We start from the raw sequence: 26402 nt of genomic DNA, 5'->3' as shown, positions 1-26402 counted from the left end.
TTTCTATTGGATGCGATGAAGGACGATGAAGGACGATCAAATATATAAACTTTATTTTAAAAATTAATGAAAATACTTAGTATTGAGAGGCGAATTGGGTTAACAAAAGAAAAGACATGCAAGAGCTAAAATGTGATCAAACACACACCACCTTTTGTTTCTTATGTTGGATTGTTTTAATTTTTTTTTCTTGAAATTATCTATGAATTATTCTATGTAAAATTTATTCAAAATCGATTTAAAACAAATTTTAAATTAAAAAATCTTGAGAAACTATTAAAATTGATTTTCCATAATTTCCTTATGGGGTATCAAGCAAAAAGTCAATAAAAAAAAATTAAACACAAACAATAAATAAATACCTTTTTTTTTTTACCAAAAAAAATAAATCTCAAACCCGGAATTGGATTTTATTTCTTGTAGAGAACTTACCATATTGCACGTAATGTGTGCTTCATAAATCATAGCATTATAAATTTATAATATCGAAGAAGACATGAAGAAAAGAAAATCGTAAATTAAAATTTTATATTTTGAATCAAGTATATGTCAGCGTCGAACAAAGACATGAATTTACGGATTTTGATATTATATTTTTGAAGTTAAATTTGGTAGTATTCCAAGTAGGAGGTGACTTATATGTTAGATTATATAATACAATTTAAAAAATATATCACAGAAATATATATTATTATTATTATTATTATAGGAAGTTGTCTGGAATGTAATGGTATGGCTCCAGGTGGAGACTTAACAAAGAAACTTGGGGTCAGGTCTTCTCTCAAAATGGCGTTTTAATGGGGTTCCAACTCTTGAAAATTCACACTGTTTGCTTAAATGTCTGATTATTATATAGACAGCAGATCAGCAAGAAACCTACAGAGTCCAAGTTATTTTTAAAAACTTATATTTTTTTAAGACATAACATATCAATTTAGAAATATTTTTACAACTGAGGTAAACGTACTCGAGTATTTTCAACATAATGACTAAATTGTGCTTGATTTATTAGAAACGGAGGATATATTAGCCGATTAAAATATTTTAAGAAGTTTAATGTTTTTTTTTTTTGAATTTTTTAGACCTTGTCGCATCATTTTAATTTCAAGCAACGCTTTTTAGCTACACAGACAAAAGAGAGAATATTGAAATTTCGGAAAATTATAATGTTCACTTTCATCTTTATTCTCGTATTAATATATGTGTTACTGCATCCAGTTTCTCTGGCCTTTTCGCAACTATATCCACAAATTTCACACAACAAAGATTCGACTACAGATGGGAAACATCAAGTTAAACAAGTATTTTTGCTACATATGGAAACATCTCACACATTAAACATTTCTCACTTTGCACTTGTTCTACATCTGATTATAGCAATCACCTCCAATTTACAACATCACAACAACAACAACAATCAATCAAATTCAACTTCAAACATTAGAAGAGTAGGGGAGAGTTACTAGAGCTCTCACTCCTTCTAATCTCTCTTCTGGACTTCATTGCAGGATCTCGGTATGCAGTAGCAAGTTCGTCGAAGAAAGAAGACGTCCCTGGATCATTCTCATCCATTCTATCCTTATTTATCAAGCACTGCATCATAACAACAAATAGTGATCAGGACCTCAACAGAGACTCATAGTGGTGGAACCGCGATGCAGATTTACTGAGGAGAGGTGAAATTAAACATGAGAAACTACTAAGTTTTTTATCTCATTTTTCTGGCTATGCATACTATGCGAAAATTTGTACATGTATATAGAGAATTTAATGTGGAAAGGGGGGGGGGGGGATAATCGTCACGGCTGACCCCCTAGCAAGTGCATTGAAAAGCTTAACCGAAAGAAGAAACACAACGCTATTCGATGCATGAAAACATGGTGCTAGTGTATATTTAGTTCATCGTCTCTTTACCACCTCCCTCAACTTTGGCAGGCAGCATTAATTGCAATTAGGTGAATTTAACCACCAGTGCTTACTACCTTAAGAGTGGGATTGGTACCATCTTTTGAGGAGATGCAAAAAATGATTGATGCTTAATAATACAGCAATAGGTGTTGAGGTAAGACGTATATTTACCTCAGCAGGATAACCCCTGAAACAAGGCAAGAATCGTCTTCGGCAGTAACTATTGAACATGAGAGTGAGGATTGGAAGAGGAATAGTTGCGCTGGATGCTATTGGAACATTTTTCAGACCAAATATCCCAATGGCAATAATATGCATCAATATCAAGGCAAATATCGTAGCGTCGTGTACCACAGTCCAAAATTTTCCTCCAGTTTCAAACTTGGGTTTATAAACATTGAAAAGCTGTTCCCACCAAATTAAACGAATAGTTACAAACCTTACCGATTGTCCTCAACAGAAAAGGAAGAGATCAAAAGATTCAGCAAATACTTTAAATTCCAAGGAACGAGCATGAGCATCATAGACTGACCTGGTTACGATAGATGATATATCCAAAGCAAAAGTAGCCCAAGACGAACGGTAAAATTAGTGGCGCAAGGAAGAAGTATGTGACACCAAGAAGGATGAAAAACAGAATCCTGGGAATTTCACTGTGATAAGGATTGGAAGGGACCTCATGTTCCTCATCAGAATTACAACAAAGAATTCCCTTCACGTAACTCCAAATGAGGGGCTTCAGCCTAAAAAGTTTTGCAGAAAACATTTTGGTCCATCCAGATGTTACGACATATGAAATGAAGAATGAAGCCTGCAAAAAAGAAATATCGAATTGATTATTGCATTATTTCAAGGTGTCTACAAATGTATCTGACCGAGACAGTATTTGACAGTCACATAAGATGGTCAAATTAAGGCCCTTTTTTTTTGGATCCAAAAAAATGGCTTTAATTTGACCATCTTATGGTAAAAAAGGGCCCATTAGAAAGAGTAAAAAATGAATGATGTCGTGGAGAATCAAATCAGAACTCGTTATATTAGCAATTCCCCAGCCATGAATCGCTCTCAAGCTTAAGACTTCGGTCTCATATATATATAGTGCAACTGAAATTTGTGAAACAGAGAGAATCTTCTATTCCATACATTTTTTTTATCACATTTTAAATGCATATACAACATTAAATTTTCAATTCTGGAATTCATTGGTTTCTATACACACATACGTGCACACACACATTAAATAAAACAATCGATCAATGGAGGTTAAGATGGACCCCGACCTATATATATATTGAAACACAGGTACACAGAGTGATCGAATCTTACCTACAAATCTAATCAATCTAAGAAAAGCCATTAATGTAAAGATAAAAGACAAAAAGAACATGAGCCATCGGAATCAGGGGCAAAATTTCGAGAAAGCTATGAATAAGTTTGTCAGGCCATGGGGCATGGACGCCCTATTCCAAAGACTCACAGTCCCCCATGTATATAAACTCAATTAGATAATTATGTGGCTATCTCTCAACACAGAGAAGCACTCGAAGCAAAATAATAGGTATCACCATTTCAAGAGTAGTGTGAGAAATTAACATTTAAAATTAACATACCTGTCCAGGAACTGCCACAGCCAATGTCTCAGGAATGTTTTTGGGCTCAAAAAAGATATCGGCCTTGTAGAGTGCTGACCCTGACAGTACATTTGCAAAGAAGACGTTCCATATGGTGAACCATAATACTTTAATGCAAGCACTTTTCTCAATTTTGCTAAAGGCGATGTATCCTTGTATGGAGGAAAGCATTATCATCACCGGAGGCACTAAAGATTGAAACATCACAAGAATAAGACTTGGAAGGTATCCGGTAACCACTTGACTGACAACTTTTCTGCATGGGCAAGAAAAAGCTTCATTATATACCTTAAGGATAACTTATAATTGTCATTTCGGGACAACAATGTACAAAGTGATTACATCATCATCATGTCTGGCAGGTCAACGTTAGGATTCAGATAAGATTTTTAGGCAGTATAAATCCAATTTATTGCATGTTCTTTCATTCAGAGATCATGTACCTAAACATAAATATTTAAATAAGAAATAAAGATTGGGAGAAATCCCACTTACTTTTCTAACAGACCTTTCAAAAAGGGGAACCATTTCTCCAGCTGATCCAAATTAGCAAGACCTTGCACGAAGACAACAGGTAGAACAAACAGAATAGTTATACAAATCCACGCCACAATAACAGCAATGTTGCAAATCCATTTCTTGAAAAATGATGCAGAGAAGAAGGGCCAATAAACATCCTGCGGATCTGGAGCTTGCTCAGTAATCCATTCTGTAGGTTTCATCCGTTGTTGAACGTGTAAAACTGTTGCAGCAGTAAGCCGAGACTTGAACGACACAAAAGCTGCCGCAACTTCCTAATAAGGGACAATTGAAAAGTGGAGCATCATATGGTATCCGAAATCGTAAGCTGAATATGGGAGCACATAAGAATACATGGTATCTCAGCAGACATGATAATACAGATTTATGCATTTTTCAATGTAGTTAAAATATACACCTCAATAACCTCTTTCAGCAACTTTAATCCACAGACAATTCATCCCAATGAATTTCGAATAAGTAGAAATATGAAGAATAGAATATGCAATACAAAATATGATTTAAATGGTTCAGCCATAAATAACTACATCCGTAACATAATATTCGAAGGCTTAAAACTCTATCAAACTCTTCTAATATAGAATACAATCAGCACCCCTTCAAGTAGGTGAAATTATCTTGTGAAATCATGGCAAGAGATCTTGACAATATATTACAATTACATCAATTTATATCTTCGTAATTTTAATAATATTAAATCTGATGGTAGAATATATTCTTCGATTTTTACATTTCCATAAGAGGTATAATGCAAGGTTGACCTGCAATGTCATTAATAAGATCTGATAAACTAAAAATTGATATTGGGCTGCTTTGATTAATACAAATAGGTTTAAGATGCATTTCTACAGTGTCAATGCTAGGGTCTCAACACTTGATCCAAATCCATACAGCATGATGCCATTCATCCTCAAATTATGTTCCGTAACAGGTTCCACCGCATGTCATGCTCGTTCTTGATCTATTGTGTTCTATCATAGTGCACACTAATCATGTTCTGTTACACAAAGTCACATACCAAGTCAAGTTGATTCTTCCTTCTGATATGTTTTGTGGCAGCTTTAATTATATTGTACCATAAGTGAGAGTAATCGAGATGCCATAACCCACATCAGCTAATAAAAAACTCCGAACAACCACATAATTTTCATTGAGCTACTACACTAAAAATAAATTGATCTCAGATGGAACACATGAGCTATATCATTCCAGAGAAAACTTGATTGTCCTTAATAAGATGACTAGAGAAAACTTGACTGTCCATAATAAGATGACTAGTGTGTCATGACTTGAATGCGTCTTCACGAAATACCACATTTTTAGAGGAACATAAAATTCTCGAAAGAGAGAAAGCACATATCAAAGTTTTGACACACATGGACTATGGAATACTATTGATTTGTACTAGAAATATCATCATAATGACAAAAATACAACCGAGTGGCACATTTAATTTTAGCTATATCCATTTAGTTTCAAAATATGTTACGCATAACTATCATTTATAAGCAGAGCTGGTTACCTTTCCAACAATAGCAGATCGTTCTGTCATCACATTATGTTCCATATCATCTAATGACTTTTCATATTCATCTAGGTCAACTCTTCGACCACAAAGCCCCAGACAACCTGTTCGTGTGTATCTTCGTTGTGCGTCTTTTGTCGATTTCATGTGCACAAGTTTTTTATATGCCTTGTCTGCTTTATTCTAGAATAATGAAAAAATTGGAACGGTCATGAACCCAAAAAGAAGGCAAACAAAAGTTGTAGTATTATGCATCTAAGAACCACACTGGCATCTGCTCGAACATAAAATCTGAAGCAACTTCTTCATCAGAAGTTTAGATGGTGCAATCATCCTACCTTTCAACATATCATAGTTTGATTTGTTCATCTAAGACATAAGAAGCAAAAACTTGATACAATGAATAAATGTGTCAAAAGAATGAGGCAGAGTTGGTTAAAATTATGGTTTTGAGAAATACTTACAACAAGCCCTCTGAGTTTGCTTGTTCGGCGAACCATAGAATGGGAAAGATAGGAAGAGGGATAATATTCACTGAAATAGCTCTCAACACTTTCACTGAAGCTTCTTCCAGGAGTGACAGGAATACTTCGTACTAAAACAGTAAACTGGTTTGGCTGAGGTTCTGATGAGTAGAAAAAAGCAATCCTCTTTGATGCAATATAGTCAAATTCCTGTGTAAGATATAATTCGTTAAATTTTCTATCTACGAGCATCTTAGATGCAATTTACTAGGACAAAACTCTGATTCTTACAGTTTTTTTTTTTTTTTGTGGGGGGTTGGAATCTGGCACTTGAAATACTTACAATGTACAGAAGATAGCAGACAACGGCTGTGAAAATATAAATAGCACAGAAGTGTATCCACAACCTTTGAGAAACCAAAAAGAATTATGTTACTTTAAAGCTAAATATAAAGTTAATATTTACTACATTCAAACAAATTTTGAAACAATTCTTATATATAAAATTCCAGCAAAATGGTTGAGCAACTCAAGTCGGTAGCTTGCGTAGTTATTAAGGGCACAGCCGCACAAGGAGCACCAACAGACTGTGAGGTCTTATAGCTTGAGTGCAAGGCGCCAAACGAGGTGTGCTCCTTTCAAAGGTGTAGTGCACTCAGAGGAAATTGATATACATTAAACAATTCTCAATCAAATTCAAGACAACCACTAGAAGACTCAATTTATACAAATAATTTCAGCCGATACAACCAAACTAATTTTTAAAAATATAAGAAAATAATAAACTAATAAATTTAATCTAATATAACAATAAAAGATCCAGATTTGAAGATTTATCCAAAAATATAAGAATAAAAGGAAAGAGGGAAAAACACCCTAAAAATGGCAAAGAAAATGCACAATAAAACTTGATGGAACCTACCCCTCGCCTGCCATTGTTGCAGGAGAATAGGTTCTGAATGAATGGCGGAAATTTACAGCCCGGGTGCTATGGGACTCTTTCAAACCCTAAAAATAAAGAAATTTAAATTTTGTAGAGGAAAAAAGTTTTAGGAGGAAAAGCAAGGCGTTGCGCCTCAGCTGAGAAGCGTGCCTAGTCGTGTAGATGTGCATCTTTTCCGTGTGCCTGGGGTTTCTTCAGGTGGCTCGTGGCATGCCTTTAAATGACATGGGCAATTTGTGCATCATATATTCATATTAGTCTAAAATACATAAATTGAGCATGCACACAGAGTATCTTTCTGTGCAGCACTTGACTCTCAATCTTGTACCAGAAAAAGTGAAAACTGCAAGACAATATTGGAGAACCAACAATGGAGAAACCGAGAAAGGATAGTCGGAAGAAAAGGCTCATTAATATTGCATTGCAAATGATGACAAATCGCCTTGCAAAATTTTGGCTCGTGGTCCACCACCCCATTGTGCATAGTAAAGTCTATTGACTTGAAAAAATAGAAGAAAATCTTATCTCCACCCCAAAATCCAACTCATTGCAAGTGTTCATAACACCTCAAGTAGAATTTGTAAAACCAAATTGACTCACCTGTTTGATCCATCATCAACATTTGAAATGCTGAATGAATCCAGAGATTTGTTAGGTAGGTCAGTGAAGTCAATATTTAGTTGATTCCCCGCATAATTGAATGGAAGAAGAATCAAAATCCCAACTATCCCAGCAAATCTGAACACTCTCAAACTGCAAATCAAGAAAGTGAAATGCATAACATCAGGCAGATGAAGAAGATAAAATTGGATATCTCATGAACTAACTGAAGCTCTTGATCAAGCTCCATGGGCAGTAATCTACACTCACCAGAGGGTTCAACCAGAAAAAACTATATCACAAAATCAACTTGCTCTTTTCTAACTATCCACACATATTTTCAGAAGGTTGCAAGCCACATATGTGGTAAATCATCATTCCACACAAGCAATATCCAAAGTTTAAAGCATTTTCATTATGTTACAAAAACAATGATACATCTTCATTTTTATTATTCAAGACCGTGTATTCAGAGCAAGCCTCTATGTCCTTGCAAGTGGAACAATTTAATCCCCTTCATCTATATCGATGAGCTTCAAAACCTTTTGTGAACAATGCAAAATATGACACTAAGAATACATAGTCTAAGGCCAATAAAAAAACCGAAAAACAGATCTTCTGTAAATTCAGTAACTTAAAACATATTTTCTTCTCACTCACCCGAAAGTGAAAATGCGCATGAATACTACAGCATCCAGCCCCGAATTTGACAAAAGCTCTTCTTCTGAGGGCTTCCAAGCCTTTTTCACCCATTTGAAAGAAGGCAGCAACCTTACTACTCTGAATTCCTCTTCATGTTCAACTTTCTCTTCAGCAACCAAGCGCGGGATGTAAATGTCATCATTTCTTGGCTGGTTTCTCAGAATAGAGTAGAGGATGAAGAAAAGTAAACAAAGTGCAACGTTTATTCCAACTGAAGTCAAAAGCGCTGAAAGAATCATCCCTTCAAACTCTCAGATTCACTTGCTCAACTTTTTCACTTCCACAAACTAACTCAGTCAACATCAAGCTGCAAGATTGCACAAATCTATCAAAACAAGCATAGAATCAATCAGTAATAAAATTAAACAGAATTTAGCAAAAATAAAGGAAAAATAAAGGCGAATAGTTTATGCTTACATGAGAAGGCCATAGATACGATTTCTCTAGCTCCTCGGCTGAGACACAGAGTTTTGAACTTGTGATAAATAGTCCAAGATTTTATTCAATCACCACCCAACTACACAAGGTCAATCAATCAAGAAAACACGTATAAATATAGCGAATTAATTTGTTATCTTCTTCAATGTTCTACAGACTAAGGTGGCAGGTTCATTATCAATAAAGTTGTAAAATAAACCTCAATTTCCAGTAGAATAATAAGCATATTTATCTAATAATAAACGCCAATCTCGGTTCTTTGAAAATTAAGAAAAAATTATTAAATAAAAGATTTAGCACGTGTCTCGATAAATGTGAACGTGGTCATCGATACTGAATTACTGATCAAATGGGAAGTGCAGGAAAAGAAAAACCCTAACTGGAAACTGCACACAGTCGATAAAAGTAGAGTCTTGAGATGAAAAATAATGCAAAAATCAAACCTTTTCCAGTAAAATTGATTGGAAGTTGAAAGAAGATAAGTTTTGGTTCGCTAAGCTTTGGAGTGCGAAAACAATCGGATTTTTGTCCCCGTAAATAATTTTGTTGCATTATTTATTTTCCTGTTTTTAGTTGACGCCTGATAACTTACATTGGATATCAAATGTCAAATCTTGCTTTAAAATTTGAAACTTTCCCATCCAATAATGAAATAGAATCAAATTTCAAATCTTATTTTAAAATTTGAAATTTTGATATCAAATATAGTTGATATCAACTACCAAATCAGAGTATAATTTAATTAAGTTTTATGTGAGACAGTCTATGATCCATATTTATAATTAAAATAATATTTTTTTGCATAAAAATATACAAAAGCTTGATAAGACAGATCTCCGAATCGACTCATGGAAAAATATTATTTTTATTTCAAAATTATTATTTTCATTGTAAATATGAATCGGGTTGAATCGACTCAACTTATAAAAAAATATTACTTTTTATGTCAAAAGACTCTTACTGCTTTGAAGGCTAATTGTGATCACCAAGTTCACAATGCTTATTATATGATGTTGCAGTTATCCAACAACTTAGCAAAGATTTTTCAACCATAGTGATTGGGATCCCAGTCATGGAAGTTGGTTTTGCAGCAAGAGTTGCTGACAAGGCACAAGCTCAACAGATCGTTCAAGCCAAATCAGCTGAGAAAAGTGCAAAATCTTCTCTAAGAGATATTTCATCTACTACTCTTGCACAGTTACCAATAGTTGTTGCTATTACTCAACCTCATCAGTCCTCCTCTCACATTCTCACTAGAGATCTAGCATTATCCATTGTGGATGATGATGTTAACTAGATTGTTCAAGTGACCCTCTCTACCAATGATGCCAAGTTTGATCCTCCGTAGGATCAAGCCACTGCAGAACAAGTTTCAACACCTCCTTCTGAGACTCGTCACTATAGCGTTTTGATTTCTTCAGAAGCATCTCTATCGTAGAGGATTGATGTGCCAGTTGTTTCAGTCTCTTCACTTCTTGCTTTTGAAGAAATGCTGACTTATGATATTGCCATGGAAGAAGACATCTCAAGCACTCCTCTCATTCAAACTTTGACTATTTATTCGAGTGTTCCTCAACCCAACACAGACCATGTGTTGTTTGTTATTAGTGCCAGCCCTTCTGTGGATCCCGATGATATATTCATTCATCCAGATGAGATTGAAGAAGCCAAGGTTGCTATCTCCAAAATCAGATTATATCCCTCCAGTGGAAGCCAAATCATATGATATTGGCCAAATGGAATGAATTGCAAGATGAGTTGATCTTCCTAAAAAAATCATTTGTTCGGTTCAAAGGAAGTTTGCTAGAATCATAGGCTACTGTTTTTTTTTTAACAGAACAAGTTAGTTGACAGTCAACAGCAGAGCCATCAGGAGCTGTCCCAAAAGATTGATAACGTGCAGACCTCTTTCAGTGCTTAGATTTCAAAGTTATTTGCTTATATTNAAAAAAAAAAAAAAAAAAAAAAAAAAAAAAAAAAAAAAAGGAAATACTTGAAAGTTATAATGCATGATATACTAGGGATATTTATCAGAATCCAAAACCTCATAATTACTTTTAAGATTGAATTGTACCTATCAGAGTTCTGATGATTCATAAATGTAATGCATTTGAATGACTTATTGTGCTGAATTTTAGTGTCACGACAAGAAATAAATTGTTAAATAATTATAATTTTTGATGATGTGATTTAAGACTATTAATGATTCATGAGCAATGAAATTCACCAAAACAATTTCAGTAGTTTGTGATCGCAGACTCCTCGCGTGTTTTTATAAGATCTGATCAAGGTCTACTGAAATTGGAGAAATCGTATTAGCTGATTGATCAGATAATTTTACTGTCTTCTAAATTATATTTTCGGCAACTTGCATTATCTAATTTGTGTTTTAACTGATGAAGACATTATATCAGCAAATCTGATAATCAGATAATGTTCAGATAATACAAACAAAAACATTATGGCCTTTGAACGTAGGTGTCACATGCATTTATTATCACATACTATATTTAGAATTAGACAAATAACACGTGGTATTCAGTACTATTTTGGTTGTGACTTTGGTACGACTGATTTACAGTCATTTGAATCTGAATGTTGAAATTCATCTATAAAAAGATATATCAAGATTCAGCAAACTCCATATACTCTCGAACAATCTACGATATGCTATTTATTATTTCAGAGATTCAAAAATTTTCTAATATTCTAGCACACGCTTAAGAGATATATTAGATATTTTTCAGATATCATATGTGCTGAATATTTATTCAAAATTGTTTCAAAGTATATATTATATTTGGTGTGAGTTTTGTAATTGACAGAAAGAGTCTTTACGATCAGAATTCATTTTTAAATTGTGTGAAGTTGTTGTTAAGAGTTTCAGTAGACAATGTATATGTCGTACTGAGGTGAGTGTTTACAAAAATTGTGAAAATCAAAGTCTTTTATTGAAAATATTCGGAAACATAATAAGATAAAAAATAGAAAAGTTTTATCTTTCGAACTTTCATAAACAATTCTCGTATGTTTTAATTTCAGTTGCATTTTACTCTGCCGATACTGATCTTGATTTACTGATTTTCAATTTGGAACAAAGTTCGGCTATCTTTTTAGTTGTCTACTGAACTTTGAAGATTGATATTCGATTTCAGATGTTAAAACCAATTGAGATCACTGCAACCCATGTTTAAGAAAAAAATTTGTGAGATATTTATTCATCTACGTAAACACTTTCAACGATAATAACATGTGTTTTTATATTTAAATGAACTTGAAAATTTTAATAGTATTGTGTTATTATTTAAACAAAACTACATTTATATGTGTATATCTATATGAAAAATATTGATAATTTTCTTATGTTAATAAAAAAATATATATTATATGTATATTGTTTTGCAATTGTAATCCATTACATATAATATTTATATATTAAAATATTGAATTATAAATTTTAACATGTTTTTTGTTATAAATTTTTATTGTTTAGATAAAAAATTTCCATTTTTGAGTAATCTTATAATAATAAAAATATAAAAGAAATACATTAATAACCATTTATTTATGCTCTTCAAAATTTATAACAAATTTATTTAAAGAGCTGGACTATAAAAATGCAAAAATTTGGATCGATCTTTTAAACATGAAAGAGGAGCCTTGTTTCTCTTAGGTTAAAGAGGAGGCGATGTCTCAAACCTTGTTTTATAATATACTTATAAGAAAAAAAATTACATTATATTACTTTTGTGCAACTTATATAATCTACGTTTTATTTTTCGTTCGTCTTAAGTATATAATTCACTTTCCGTATTTAATAAACTCTTTTACCAATATATCCCTATTTAATATATATAATCGTTTTCAATTTCTTTTTCCAATATCATTAAATAAAAATGTATTATGAAATTTGCATGTATAATTTGTTTTCTGATAACATTCTTAATTTCCGTGAAAAAAATCGAGTATATAATTGAGAGATAAAGTATATCTCAAAATATTTTTTAATTTGTTTATAATTATTTCAATGACCCACATGCATATTTGTATGTGAGTATAAAAATGTGAAGTACATCAAATGATTAATTATACACGTTGTATTAAAATATCACAAATATCATGTTAGATTATTTCACATATCAATTTTGTAATACAAATCTCCAATGAATCATGAATTTTTATGTCTAAAGTATTATTTTTTTGTTAGTTATGTTATAAAAGAAATATTGTGTAATGTATGTTGATTTAATTGAAAATTAATACTTCATACCTCAAAAATATATTGTGTAATATATGTTGATTTGACTGAAAAATATTATTGTTTGAGTATGTCTCATGAATCTAAGTATGTGGGATGAATCGATCCATACCATACATGCTATGAAAAAAAATATTATTTTTTACATAAAAAATAATATTTTTCATAGGCCGAGTCGAGTTAGATATCTGTAGCACAAAATCGATCTAAAAGACAGTCACACATAAATTTTTATATTATTTTTTATGTCAAAATATTAATTTCAATCGTATTTATTTCTTAAAACATCTGCGGAAGTAGCATAGACTAAAACTGGAGATTGAAAGCAAAGATCACGGTGCACGATGAACGTATAAAACGTAGTCAAAATGATAAGCGAAACTAGAAGCGTGTTGCAAAGTGCTGACGACTAAAAGATTAATTTGACCAAGAGAAATTTTTGATTTGCAAAAATTGTCCCCCTCTGAGTCCGCAGGCAGTAGCGGCGATGGAGAATTGGAGATGACTCCTGCGGGGAAAGAAAATCAAACACCTACAAGCTCCTCGCTGTGATCTTCAATTGATCTGGTACTTGTATCTCCTTTATTCTTGATCTGTTCCTACGGGTGATGAATCATTCATCTATAAGCTCACGCTTGATTAATCTTATTGCATTTGTTTGCATCTTGCTTTGTGGATTTGTGATGCAATAGATCTTGCTGCGAGTTCATTTGAATGTTGGATTTAGGTTCCGATTGGTGTAGATCTGCCAGTCGATGCTATACGGGTCTTGTTTCTGTTTTGTTTGATTTTCGTTCCAGAAATGCAGTCAAGTGTGATTGAGATTCATTTTGAAAATTTGGTTTGGGCTCTTGCTAGCTGATTTCCTGAGTTTTTGTAAAATTTGTTTTTGATATTTCATTTACAGGCTGATCAGCGCAAAGTAGTTGTACTCGTTACATAATTCATTCGGTAGAATGCTCAATATTACATGGAATCTTGTTGAACCTGTTTTTGGTGGTCTAACTGTCATATCTCATTGTAAGTCAATCGTACTGATGTCTCTGTAAAATTAGGGAGGGAATTATTTAGCCTGGCTGGTGGGCTTTCTTCATGTGCGCGTCACTCAGAAGTATCTGAGAGTTTAAATAAGCAGGATCAGCATGAATGCTCTTAATGGGCAGCAGGAAGTTGATGAGTTGATTGAGAAACTGAACAGTTTTTCCAATCCATCTGGTGGTACCTTAGCATGTATTTTGAATTCAGAAATTGGTGCTGTTCTGGCTGTGATGAGGAGAAATGTGAGATGGGGCGTTCATTATGCTGCTGTTGAGGAGCAGATGGAGCATTCTCTCATTATATCTTTCAAGGAACTCAGGAAAAAGATATTTTCTTGGCAAAACCATTGGCATCGTGTTGATCCAGTCCTGTACCTTCAGCCGTTTTTGGATGTCATTAAATCAGATGAAACTGGTGCACCAATTACTGGTGTTGCATTATCATCTGTTTACAAAATCTTAAATTTAGATATAATTGATTCACAAACTGTTAATATAGATAATGCTTTACATCTAATTGTTGATGCTGTGACAAGCTGCCGTTTTGAGGTGACTGATCCTGCTTCTGAGGAAGTTGCACTGATGAAGATTCTTCAAGTTCTTTTGGCATGCATGAAAACTAAAGCATCGGTTAGCTTGAACAATAATCATGTATGTGGGATTTTGACTACTTGCTTTCGGATAGTTCATCAGGCAAGTTCGAAAAGTGAACTACTGCAAAGGATATCTCGTCACACGATGCATGAACTCATCAGGTGTATTTTTTCACACCTTCCTTATATAGATGGCAAGCGTCACAGATTGGCACCTGGAAGCCTGTCTAACACAGAGGTAACAGAAGAGCTCTTGTCATTTTATTAGACATCGTTTATTAGATCTACATCTTGTGGATGTCTGCCACTCTGTTAAAATTGGTCCCAGGTCAAATTTATATTTGTTAATTGTATCATAAAGTGGAATTCTGCTTTTCCATATAGGATATGAAGAGAGAAATATTGGGTTAAATTAAATTATGAATAGAATATGCTTTTTTGCTTGGATACCCGTATAGATGCAGGAATTTTGACTTTTCAAAGGTAGTTTTAGTAGTTAAAATCAAAGTTTATTTTTAAAGTTATGTGAAACTCTTCATGTTTGATGAAACTTTTCTTGCCTAAAAATAATTATTCAAGAAATGTCAATTATTGTCTGTATGATTCAGATTATTAGTTCAACTGTATTCTTCTAAATTTGTGACCGTGATCCACTTTCTCATTCGTCCATTCACTTGTGAACGTGTTACTGCAGTGCTGCTCAATTTTGTAATTCCTTGAAAAAATGTGATATCCGTCCACTTTCTTATTTCTCCGTTCATGTGCAATTCTACTTAACTTGCAGGATGCTGTGGCTGCACATACTCAGTCTCTGCAGGGTAATAAACATGTCAATGGTTACCCTAGTTCCGAATCAGGCAATGAGCCTCTTGCAGTCTCTTCAGATGTTCCAATGGATACAGTAGCAGTACAAACGAACGAGAAAACAACAGAGGTTGTTCATGGAAAAATTAGCTCCTTGAGTGCTGATTCTTCTATGACAGATCCTTACGGGATTCCAGCGATGGTTGAAATATTCCATTTCTTGTGCTCTCTTTTAAACGTGATGGAGAATATAGATATTGGTCCCAGATCAAATCCTATAGCATATGATGAAGATGTTCCTCTGTTTGCTCTAGGTTTGATTAATTCCGCTATAGAGTTAGGTGGGGCTTCTTTTGGAATTCATCCTAAATTATTGACGTTGATACAGGAGGAATTACTATACAACCTGATGCATTTTGGTTTGTCAATGAGTCCATTAATTCTTTCAACAGTATGTAGCATTGTTCTCAATCTTTATCATCATCTTAGAACTAAGTTAAGACTACAGCTTGCAGAATTTATTTCTGGTGTGTTGTTTAGAATTTCACAAAGCAAGTATGGAGCTTCTTACCAACAACAGGAGGTTGCTATGGAGGCTCTTGTCGACTTTTGTAGGCAACCTATGTTTGTCACCGAATTGTATGTCAACTATGATTGTGACATATCTTGCATTAACGTGTTCGAAGACCTTGCCAACCTGTTATCAAAGAGTGCCTTTCCGGTGAACAGCCCTTTATCGGCAATGAACACCCTTGCGCTGGATGGTCTGATTGCCTTGGTTCAGGGTATGGCTGAAAGAATAGGTCAAGATTCATCAGGTTTTGGGGAGGCCTCCCCCTCACTAGAACTTCAGGACTATGAGCCATTTTGGACAGCTAAATGTAATGACTATGTTCGACCTCATCACTGGGTTCCATTTGTACATAGCAGGAAGCACATAAAGAGGAAGTTAATGATTGGTGTTGATCACTTTAACAGGGATCCCAAAAAAGGCCTGGAATATCTTCAAGAATTACATTTGTTGCCTAGCAAGCTAGACCCCGTCAGTGTAGCATATTTCTTCAGATATACAACTGGATTGGATAAAAATCTCATTGGTGATTTTCTGGGGAGTCATGATGAATTTTGCGTACAAGTGCTGCATCAATTCGCAAGAACATTTGAATTTCGTGACATGAATTTGGACACTGCTTTGCGCATTTTCTTGGAAGCTTTCAAATTACCTGGCGAATCTCAGAAGATACAAAGAGTGCTAGAAGCATTTTCCGAGAGCTATTATGAGCAATCACCATATATTTTGGCCAACAGAGATGCTGCTCTCCTGTTGTCATATTCTTTAATAATGCTTAATACGGATCAACACAACGCACAGGTCAAGAAGAAAATGAGTGAAGATGATTTTATTCGCAACAACCGGAAAATCAATGGGGGAGATGATCTTCCTCGAGATTTTTTATCTGATCTTTATCACTCTATCTGTGAAAACGAAATCCGTATGTTTCCAGATCAAGGAGGTGTTGCAGTTTTCACAAGAAGTCATTGGATTGGTTTATTGCACAGAGCAAAGCACGCAACACCTTTTATTGTCTGTGATCGTGGATCTTACCTTGACCATGACATGTTTGCTATTTTGTCTGGCCCATCAGTTGCAGCCATATCTGTGGTATTTGATCACGCAGAGCAGGAAAGTGTTTTGCAGTCGTGTGTTGAAGGATTTTTGGCCATAGCTAAACTTTCTGCCGCTTACAGTTTTGGTAAAGTATTGGATGATTTGGTTGTGTCTCTTTGCAAATTTACAACCTTGTTGAATCCCTTCTTTAATGAAAAATCAATTCTTATTTTTGGGAATGATGTAAAAGCTAGGATGGCAGCTGTGGGAGTTTTTACCATTGCTAACTGTTACGGTGACCATATTCGCTCAGGCTGGAGAAACATGTTAGATTGCATTTTGAGTTTGCAGAAGATGGGCCTTCTTCCTGCTCGTCTTGCCAGGGATGCTACTGATGAGTTGGAGTCTTATCCTGATAATGATCACGTGAAACCTTCCGAATCACCTGCATCTCAGGTGCCAGCAATTATTCCTTCAAGAAAATCATCTGGCATTATAGGCAGATTCAGCCTACTTCTATCTCTTGATGCAGAAGAACCTGCACCTCAGCCCTCGGAAGAACAACTTGCTGCTCGTCATGTTGCCCTACAGACAGTAAAAAATTGTCACATTGATAACATTTTTGCTGAGAGCAAGTTCCTGCAAGCAGATTCTCTATCGCAGCTTGTTTGCGCCCTTGTCGCAGCAGGACGTCCTCTCAAAGGTAATAGCTCCTTCGAAGATGAAGAGACAGCTGTTTTTTGTCTGGATTTGCTGATTGCAATCACTCTAAACAACCGGGACAGAATCACGCTTTTATGGCAAAACTTGCATGAGCACATAGCCAATGTTGTTCAGTCATCTGTAATGCCTGGTACTCTTGTAGAGAAGGCTGTCTTTGGGCTCCTTCGTATCTGCCAGCGATTGCTTCCTTACAAAGAAAACCTCACTGATGAGCTTCTCAAGTCTCTGCAACTAGTGTTGAAACTTGATGCCCGGGTTGCTGATGCTTACTGTGAACAAATCACACAGGAAGTGATGCATCTCGTGAAAGCAAATGCTATGCAGATAAGATCTCATACTGGTTGGCGGACAATCATATCTTTACTTTCCATCACAGCTCGACATCCAGAAGCGTCCGAAGCTGGGTTTGAGACCCTATCATATGTCATGTCTGAGGGGGCTCACTTGTTGCCTACAAATTACATGCTTTGCTTGAATGCTGCCAGGCAGTTTGCTGAGTCCCGCGTAGGTCAAGTTGATCGCTCAGTGAGGTCTTTAGACCTGATGGCTGGTTCAGTTGTTTGTCTGGTGAGGTGGTTTAACCAAACCAAGGAAACTGTGAATGAGGAGACAGCTATAAAGATATCTCAGGATATACTTGAGATGTGGATGAGGCTTGTTCAGGGGCTGAGAAAAGTATGTTTGGATCCGAGAGAAGAGGTCAGGAATCATGCTATTATGCTGTTACAAAGATGCTTGGCCCCAGATGGTATCCGTGTAACGACTGATATGTGGATACAATGTTTTGATCCAGTGATCTTCACGTTGCTCGACGAACTACTGGAAACTGCCCAACAAAGTTCTCCAAAGGACTATCGAAGCATAGAAGGATCGATTATTCTATCCCTCAAGGTCTTAGCCAAAGCATTTCTACAATCCCTGCAAGATATCTCACAATCAACATCTTTCTACCAACTCTGGTTGAAGGTTCTTAGCTGCATGGAAAAACACGTGAAGATGAGATTCAGAGGAAAACGAAGCGAGAAGATTCATGAATTAGTTCCTGAGCTCCTCAAGAACATAGTCCTAGTCATGAAGACAAGTGGGATTCTTGTGCCGAGTGATCCTGTGGGGGGAGACAGCTTTTGGCAGCTTACTTGGCTGCACGTTAAAAATATCACCCCTGATTTGCAATCTGAAGTTTTCCCCAGAGAAGAAATGGAAAAGTTGCAAGAAAAACAACCCAAAGGTGGATGCAGTCCGCTCCCCGATGGAAACGTGGTCGTTTCACCAAATGAAACCATAGCCTGAGGATAGTTATTTTTCCATCCGAAGGTAAGGTCTTTTTATTGAAGGGGAGGTCCAATTTTCCTGCGTCTTTTTTTGCTTCATTTACAGCATCGATGCTGATATAGGATTTTATAGCTTTTCACAATATAATTTGTTCATCATCATACGTCCTTTGTACAATAACAATTTTCAAGTGTTGAGTATAACATAACATCGTAGTTGGGAGTTGATTTTCTCGATTATCATATTTTTCAAAGCTTAATTATCATCTTCATTCTTTTCTTGTTTCCATTTATTACTGCTTTCTTTGAACGATTTGGAAACTTTCGTGCCGATTCTAATGTCCATGATTGCAATTTTGGAAAATTTATTTCTACCTATTTCGTTGGCATCGCAAAGTTTTATAATTTCTATTAAAAATTAGTGAGTTTTATAATTTCTATTAAAAATTCACTAATTTAAATCTATACAAAAAAAGTCACTCTTTACCATCAATGATGTGATCACTCATGTATAATTTCAATAAATGACACGTGCATGTTCATTTCATTTTTTTCCCATCTTCTTCGTTTCTGAAAATGATTTTTATATGGTACCAAAATCTCAAAGTTGTGACTGAAGTTTCAAGTTACACAACCGATTTTAACAGATCAATCTCCACCTTAGAGAAAGGAGTGAGTCTCATATGATACCGTCTCATGGATCCTAATATGTGAGACGGGTCAACTCTACCCATATTCACAACAAAAAGTAATACTCTTAGCATAAAAAGTAATACTTTTTTATGGATGACCCAAATAAAAGATTCGTCTCACAAATACGATCCGTGAGACTGTCTCACACAAGTTTTTGTCTAGAGAAAAATATACTTTTGTTGCAATTATATAAAGTTGTGTTTGATCGATGAATTTCAAATCTATGGATTCCAAATATAGTCAATTTTTTTTAGTTTTAGATAAACAAGACCATAAACATCAAATTTATTCTTCCATGTTTATATAATATTTCATATTAATTAGTATAAATTTCAATTTCACTGTAGACTATTAAAATTTATTATATTTTGTATAACTAATATGTAAATAAATAAGTTACGAATTTAAATTTAATCTATTACATTATTAATAATTAATAAAAATATAATCGAAATTCATGGATTTCAAATAATATCACTCACATACAAGCTAATTTCCTATAAAATTACCATGCGATGTCGTTTTGAAAATTCGAAGCACATTTTTCTTAAGTGATAAAATTAACCATTAGAAATTGTAGAACGGATCTCTCGCAGTCCGTTGGTTCCCTCTCTCTATTGAATTCATTCATAATCGTCGGACCTTTCGATCGGAGGTTAAAAATTCATTTTCTCTCAGTTTAATCGGAACGACAACGATGAGCGATGTGTTCGACGGTTACGAGCGCCAATACTGCGAGCTCTCTGCGAATTTAGCGAAGAAATGCTCGTCGGCCAGCGTACTCGATGGAGGTAAGCTCAAGTCCTTTGTCGATTTTGGAATCATGTTAATTGTTTTTGTTCAATTGAATTCATGTAATCGCGATTCAATGTCCGCTACGGACTGCTAAATCCATAATTTTTTGCACGATGAGAAGTTATTTTTCTCAATTTTCCCCCATTAGAAGTAGAGAGGAGAGGGGATGGAATCGACACTATCGATTTTTTATTTAGGTTGAAAGTATATGTCATCAATGAAAGACGGTAGATTAATTGGGGATTAGACCTGATCGTTTGTATTTTTAAGTTTGCTTATGTTAGCTGCGGAAACTGATTGCTAAGCTATCAAAATATGATATATTTGCAGAACGAAAGAAGCAAAAGATTTCTGAAATAAAAGCGGGACTTGACGATGCAGATTCTTTGGTATGAATCGATTAATTGCCCAAATTATTTATTTTCTTGTGTTTCTCTTGGGGTTCTCTCTCAAATTGGCTAATAATCTTACAGATTCGGAAGATGGATCTTGAGGCCCGTGGTTTACAACCAAACGTGAAGGCAGTGCTTCTTGCCAAACTGAGAGAATTTAAATCTGACCTAAACAATTTGAAAACTACAGTAAAGCGAATTGAATCAACTAACTTAAACCAGGCTGCCCGAGATGGGTTGCTGGAGGCAGGAATGGCAGATACGTTGACAGTATGTATATACATTATAGGAAGATGAAAGTTCGATTTTTCTGTTTATTTTCTCTTCACAGTTATTTTTTCGTTGTTGTTTTGGTTCTCTGTCTTTCTCTGCCTCATTTATTGAACCGAAACATGTCAGAAAAGCCAATCCTTACCTCACCTTGGTCACTGATGTCTGTAGAATTTTTCAAGCTTAAGCCCAACTAAGCTACTCGACCTTTACATTACCGTTTCTATGGATTTTGGAAACTGTCTGATAACCAACACATTATTTTTCCCATATTGGAGCTCTTTGTTTAATTGCCATATATGGTCTGACTCTGGCCCTAACTACACCACCCTCAGATTTTAAAAAGTTTTAACAGGTTCAAGCTGTTCTCTTTCAGGCATCGGCGAATCAAAGGGAGAGATTGTTAATGTCAACTGAAAGATTGAACACCTCTAGCAACAGGATCAGAGAAAGTAGAAAGGTCATGCTGGAGACAGAGGAGCTTGGTGTCTCACTCCTTCAAGATTTACACCAGCAGCGACAGTCTCTCCAACGTGCCAATGACACAGTATTATGATGAAATTCAACATCAAATGCTGCATTGCAGTTTTTTTATGTATTCAGAAAAGAAACCACGTTTTTTAAATGGGAGAAAAATGCTTTAACTTTGAGAAATTTAAAAAATACCGAAGTATAACCAAGTTATGTTTCTATTATTAAGGCTTCTCACTCTGTGTATTTTTTGTTCTCTAAAATGTTACCTAATAAACTATGGGACTATGGGAGTAAAATCGAAGTGATGCAACTGTTGAGAGTTAAATACAGTGTTGGATTTGTTTTAAGCAGTACTGATAATGCACCTTTCTGTTCCAGTTGTATGGCGTCGATGATAACATAAGCAGGAGCAAGAAAATTATGGCTTCCATATACAAGAGGATGGACCGAAACAAGTGGATCATCGGTTCACTAGTCACAGTACTTGTCATTGCTATCGCTGTGATTTTGTATTTCAAACTTTTCAAGTAACCAAGACCGGTTATTTTCAAGGCTGGGAATTTTATATACAAGATTCCTTTTTGGTATCTTGTCATGATTCGAGTAATCGAGGTTTTGTTTGATGGATAAATACGAGTGTACTTGGATTATTGTTGTGCGGTTGCTATTAAATTTTCACTAACAATTGCATCGTGTAGTACCTGGTAAACTTGAGGTTTTATGATGGTGCTTCGTGAAGTTACAAGTTTTATCAATTTTAAATAAGTAGTTCCCACGGACCAAATGCAAGGAAAATCGAGTCATTCACAAACTTTTGGGAGATAAACACTATTATATAACTTAAACATTCCATTTTCAATAATAATTTACACAGTTGAAATTTCAGGGTCATGTCCAGTGCACTCGAGTGAATACCCTACGGAAAGATTAGTACAGAAAAGAGCTCGGCTACAATCCCTGGTGTACGATGCATAAATTCAACATGCCAAACTAAAACCATGAAATTCACATCTATACTTATATACTATATCATTAAATTTGAAACCCTTAAAAATATAACTAACTTTTGATGTCATAGTCTGTTTTAATAATTATATATAGTAATAAAGTGTTAAAAATTTAATGCAAATCACATGTAGCTTAGTAGATAGATCTTTTGTTTCCTAAACATCAAGTTATAGGTTCAAATCCTACTTTACTCTTTTTTTCTCTATTTTCTATTTATTTATTAATTTATATATCAAAACTACATTGTAGTCTCTCACTATTTCTTATTTTTACATCATTCAAATATAAACTAAATGAATTATAAAAAATATTGTACAAGAACGTGCGTCGATACACTAGTATACAAGAAATTTAGGAAACCCTCAATCAATGGAATGCTCAAGTACAGATGTATAAGATGCTTTAATCTCATCTCACACGCCCTAGGCTGAATATGGTATCCTTACAGCCATCCTCTGGGCTAGCCAAGGACTCTGTGGATCAGGGTCGATAAAATTATGCGCAAGAAACTGCGCAGCTTCCTCATCTATCAATTCTCTCGCCCAAGTTACGCGCTTGGAGGGACAACTACCCGGCCCAAAGCACCTGAAACAGACCCAATCTTACACCATAGCTGTGTAAGTGACACCACAAAGATAACATAGCTCGAAAAGGCCGCTCTTAGAAATTTCAAGGCAATACGACAGTAAAACATAAAACTAAAAAACCCCGTATCCCATTTGGTCAAATCTTACGGAACTACAGAAGGAACTACAATTTGAAACAATTGAAATCACTTTTGTTCTTGTTTTCCGCATAGCAAAAAATATATCATTAAAGAATTTGGAATTAATGGGCACGGCCCTGGCCAGCATCCCTCTAGCTCGACCACCGGTTTGGTCCTGTATGTATTCTACAAGAGATCGATTTTTCAACTTTCTTACACAGTCCTTCGTGGTAGGTTAAATTCTGGGAAACTTACTTGTACTCATAGAAGCAAGCGCTTCTTTCATTCTCAATCTTCCCCCAATTATTCCAGCCGACATGTTTAACACAATCATCCATGTAAGTATAAGCAAATACCACCCTACCAAACGGTCCCCAAGGCCGTCCAAGATAGGTGTACTGCGCTCCTCCATTACTAGTAATCACACATCTGCAGTTATGAAGAAAAAATAGCAATTTTCGTGCATTTTACGTCAAATCACAGACTCAATGTTAAGAGGCTACAAACCTTAAAAATATGTAGCCAGTCGTCTCTTGGGACGATTTTCTGCTTTGAGCGGTTATATAACCAGGAGACTTGCAGTGGATGTGACAGTGCTCCAAAAGAGCAGTGCTATTACCAAAAATAAAGTCTACACTTCCTTCTATATAGCAATTACTCAAATACTGCTTACCATAATGCAAATACAGAGTATCCTGCATACATTTGAAAGCTTGTCAAATTTAAAAAAGCTATAATCTCATCAATTCAAATATAATATTTTCCTCTATACTTCTTTATTTGTTACTCTATGTAATAATAATACTAAATTTAGTTGTGTAATGATCATTGAAAAATTTGAGGTGGAGCAGTCATTTTAGAGAACTGTCACTCTCACTCAACATAAAGATTAGCGCAAATATGAAAACAATTAAAGATAGTTCATTATTAATCAGTAATATTAGTGGATGCAATATAACAAGTAAAGATCTCAATTCACTATTAATCACATTCCAAAGTTAATTTAGAGTAACCTATTCTACTTCTTGTCCAACTTCCTTAGCTTATCATCAATAAAAATTTAAAGTTGTTAAATGACAGATTCCGTGAAAAAGTCTATACTTTCGCCAATAAACCATTTTAAAAAGATCGTAACCATGATGGAAAGTGGATTTTTGAAGGGGAGCAGGCGGCAATTTGAAGGGCGGTCCTGATAGTTATAGCAAAACATTTTCAATCTCACTTTATCATCTAATAAGAGAAGCGACACAAACCTGCCAGCCTAGAAATCTGCAATTGTAAAAGACACATCGATCTGCTGTCACTCGAATGGCCACGGCCTGCCCTGAACCCTTGAAAAATAATACAACAGATTAATAGAACGTAAGATTTCAGATCATTGCTAAATAACAATACAAGAACACGTATGATCTACCAGTTTATGTCTTGTCAACAAATTTGTCACCCCTGAGCCCTTGTCACGGGTGCTTGCTTAAGAAAGACTAGGCCTTGCCAACAACTAGCTTGTCGAAAACAAACTATTAATAAAGTGCTAAAAAACTCCAAGAACAAAGCTTAATAAACCTATTCGAATTGGGTAATATTCAGTCCTCGGACAAGGGGCTATAAATTTGCAAGTCAAAAAACTCAGGAACACTATCTTGATCTTATGAAATAAGATAGAAAACATAAACATTTCATGGATGCAGCACATATTGGTAAGAATCATTACAGCAATTGAATGATTAAAAATAAAATCTTTGAACACAAAGGGCATTATTACAATCAAGGTCCAAATCATTGAAATGTTGGGTTTACGCAGAATTCAGAGAACAAATAGCAAAACAGGAAAAGGGAAATCTCACCTCGGGAGCTGAATTTTCAAAAGTGATGTTCTCAGCAATAAAATCCTCCCCCTCAACAATCGTGCTCCCACACCCGAACGTCCCGGTCCCAATCACACGCGGCGCCTGATGGTGGTCGATTCTGGAGGCCGTGTTGTTCCAAGTCAGCACCGTCTCCTCCGGACGAATCCCGGCCAGTGTGATAAAGTTCTTCGTCTTGGGCACGTAAATGGGCTGCTTGTAAACTCCGGGAGCCACACGAATCACCGTCCGACACGTGTTGCTCAGCGGCACAACGTCTATGGCTTCCTGCACAGTACGGTAATCGGCGGAGCCATCTTGGGACACAGTAATTATCCTGGAACCCATGTGCGGCGGCAGATATTTTTGAATTTTTCCCGGCAAACTTAGCGAAGAATGAAGTTAACTCAAGAATCTGTGGGAAAACAAGAAAGATTGAAGTTTGTGTTTCCGCTGTTTTGAGTGCTGGCATATATAGATATAGTGAGATCTAGGGAAGTAGAGAAGATGACGGGGGTATCAAGGAACTTTTGCACTGATTATCTGACACATTACAATAATATAATATAAATATTAAAATAATATTCTTTTTTAATGATATATAATTAGTAAATATTTTACAAACAATTTATTTTAGAATTGTATTATTTGAAATAAGTTATTATTTTTAAATTTTTTATTTATCCTAAATGGAGAAACTTTGGTATAAAAAAAGTGAAGGTATAATAAAAAGTTGGTAATTATGTATATGTAAAATAAATTAAAGAAAGTCTCACATTTTATTATAAAAGTAGTAAGAATGAAATTACGGTGTACGTGTTTAAAAGCCATATTGCACAAGTGTTTTCTGTGTATATTTTAGAATGACAAAAACTTGTGTGAGACGGTCTCACGGGTCGTATTTGTGAGACGGACCTCTTATTTGGGTTATCAATGAAAAAATATCACTTTTTATGTTAAAAGTATTACTTTTTATTGCGAATATGTGTAGGGTTGACCCGTCTCACAGATTAGGATCCGTGAGACGGTCTCACATGAGACCCACTCTTTTAGAAATATCACTTCTCCATCACAAAGTTGTCCAGATTGCATATAATAATATTCAATCATATTTTTAAAACACTTTCATTTGTACTAATTTTTTAAAAAATATTTGCCATTATCTCTTAATAAT

General features: G+C 35.0%; 4 protein-coding genes across 11 annotated transcripts; 2 read left to right on the top strand and 2 right to left on the bottom strand.

Moving 5' to 3' along the window:
* Positions 1 to 1283: 1283 nt before the first annotated feature.
* LOC140969115 (CSC1-like protein HYP1) lies at positions 1284 to 9303 on the bottom strand. Of its 6 annotated transcripts, none has more exons than XM_073430340.1 (12): positions 9195 to 9303; positions 8731 to 8830; positions 8272 to 8638; positions 7612 to 7764; positions 6412 to 6475; positions 6069 to 6278; positions 5602 to 5787; positions 4035 to 4333; positions 3519 to 3795; positions 2441 to 2719; positions 2080 to 2313; positions 1284 to 1593 (listed from the first exon to the last, which is right to left on the bottom strand). In XM_073430340.1, the coding sequence occupies exons 3-12, from the start codon at positions 8550 to 8552 to the stop codon at positions 1441 to 1443; spliced, it is 2136 nt and encodes a 711-aa protein (XP_073286441.1). In that variant the 5' UTR covers positions 8553 to 8638; positions 8731 to 8830; positions 9195 to 9303; the 3' UTR covers positions 1284 to 1440. The 6 variants fall into 6 exon arrangements, with proteins under 6 accessions (XP_073286441.1, XP_073286439.1, XP_073286440.1 ...); XM_073430338.1 differs by having other exon boundaries at positions 8272 to 8620; XM_073430339.1 differs by lacking the exon at positions 9195 to 9303 and adding an exon at positions 9132 to 9150 and having other exon boundaries at positions 8272 to 8620.
* A 4094-nt stretch (positions 9304 to 13397) lies between these two features.
* Positions 13398 to 19279, top strand: LOC140969148 (ARF guanine-nucleotide exchange factor GNOM-like). 2 transcript variants are annotated; one of them, XM_073430411.1, is made up of 3 exons: positions 13398 to 13576; positions 14065 to 14877; positions 15424 to 19279. In XM_073430411.1, the coding sequence occupies exons 2-3, from the start codon at positions 14152 to 14154 to the stop codon at positions 19063 to 19065; spliced, it is 4368 nt and encodes a 1455-aa protein (XP_073286512.1). In that variant the 5' UTR covers positions 13398 to 13576; positions 14065 to 14151; the 3' UTR covers positions 19066 to 19279. The 2 variants fall into 2 exon arrangements, with proteins under 2 accessions (XP_073286512.1, XP_073286513.1); XM_073430412.1 differs by having other exon boundaries at positions 13917 to 14877.
* Positions 19280 to 20272: 993 nt separating this feature from the next.
* On the top strand, positions 20273 to 22367 carry LOC140969123 (vesicle transport v-SNARE 11-like). The gene is made up of 5 exons (XM_073430377.1): positions 20273 to 20530; positions 20865 to 20923; positions 21008 to 21196; positions 21573 to 21743; positions 22049 to 22367. Exons 1-5 carry the CDS (start codon positions 20437 to 20439, stop codon positions 22199 to 22201), a joined length of 666 nt encoding a protein of 221 aa, XP_073286478.1. The 5' UTR covers positions 20273 to 20436; the 3' UTR covers positions 22202 to 22367.
* A 150-nt stretch (positions 22368 to 22517) lies between these two features.
* Positions 22518 to 25751, bottom strand: LOC140969122 (pectinesterase 31). 2 transcript variants are annotated; one of them, XR_012173892.1, is made up of 6 exons: positions 25229 to 25751; positions 24638 to 24715; positions 23892 to 24079; positions 23640 to 23813; positions 23019 to 23263; positions 22518 to 22681 (listed from the first exon to the last, which is right to left on the bottom strand). XR_012173892.1 is itself a non-coding variant. In XM_073430376.1 (5 exons), the coding sequence occupies exons 1-5, from the start codon at positions 25574 to 25576 to the stop codon at positions 23101 to 23103; spliced, it is 951 nt and encodes a 316-aa protein (XP_073286477.1). In that variant the 5' UTR covers positions 25577 to 25751; the 3' UTR covers positions 23001 to 23100. The 2 variants fall into 2 exon arrangements, 1 of the variants encoding a protein (XP_073286477.1); XM_073430376.1 differs by lacking the exon at positions 22518 to 22681 and having other exon boundaries at positions 23001 to 23263.
* Between the last annotated feature and the right edge of the window lie 651 nt (positions 25752 to 26402).

The sequence above is a fragment of the Primulina huaijiensis genome, unplaced genomic scaffold, assembly GCF_012295235.1.
Source record: "Primulina huaijiensis isolate GDHJ02 unplaced genomic scaffold, ASM1229523v2 scaffold40239, whole genome shotgun sequence".
NCBI classification, from domain to species: domain Eukaryota; kingdom Viridiplantae; phylum Streptophyta; class Magnoliopsida; order Lamiales; family Gesneriaceae; genus Primulina; species Primulina huaijiensis.
Note: the sequence above shows the minus strand (reverse complement) of the source record. Positions and strands in the feature narration are given on the sequence as shown.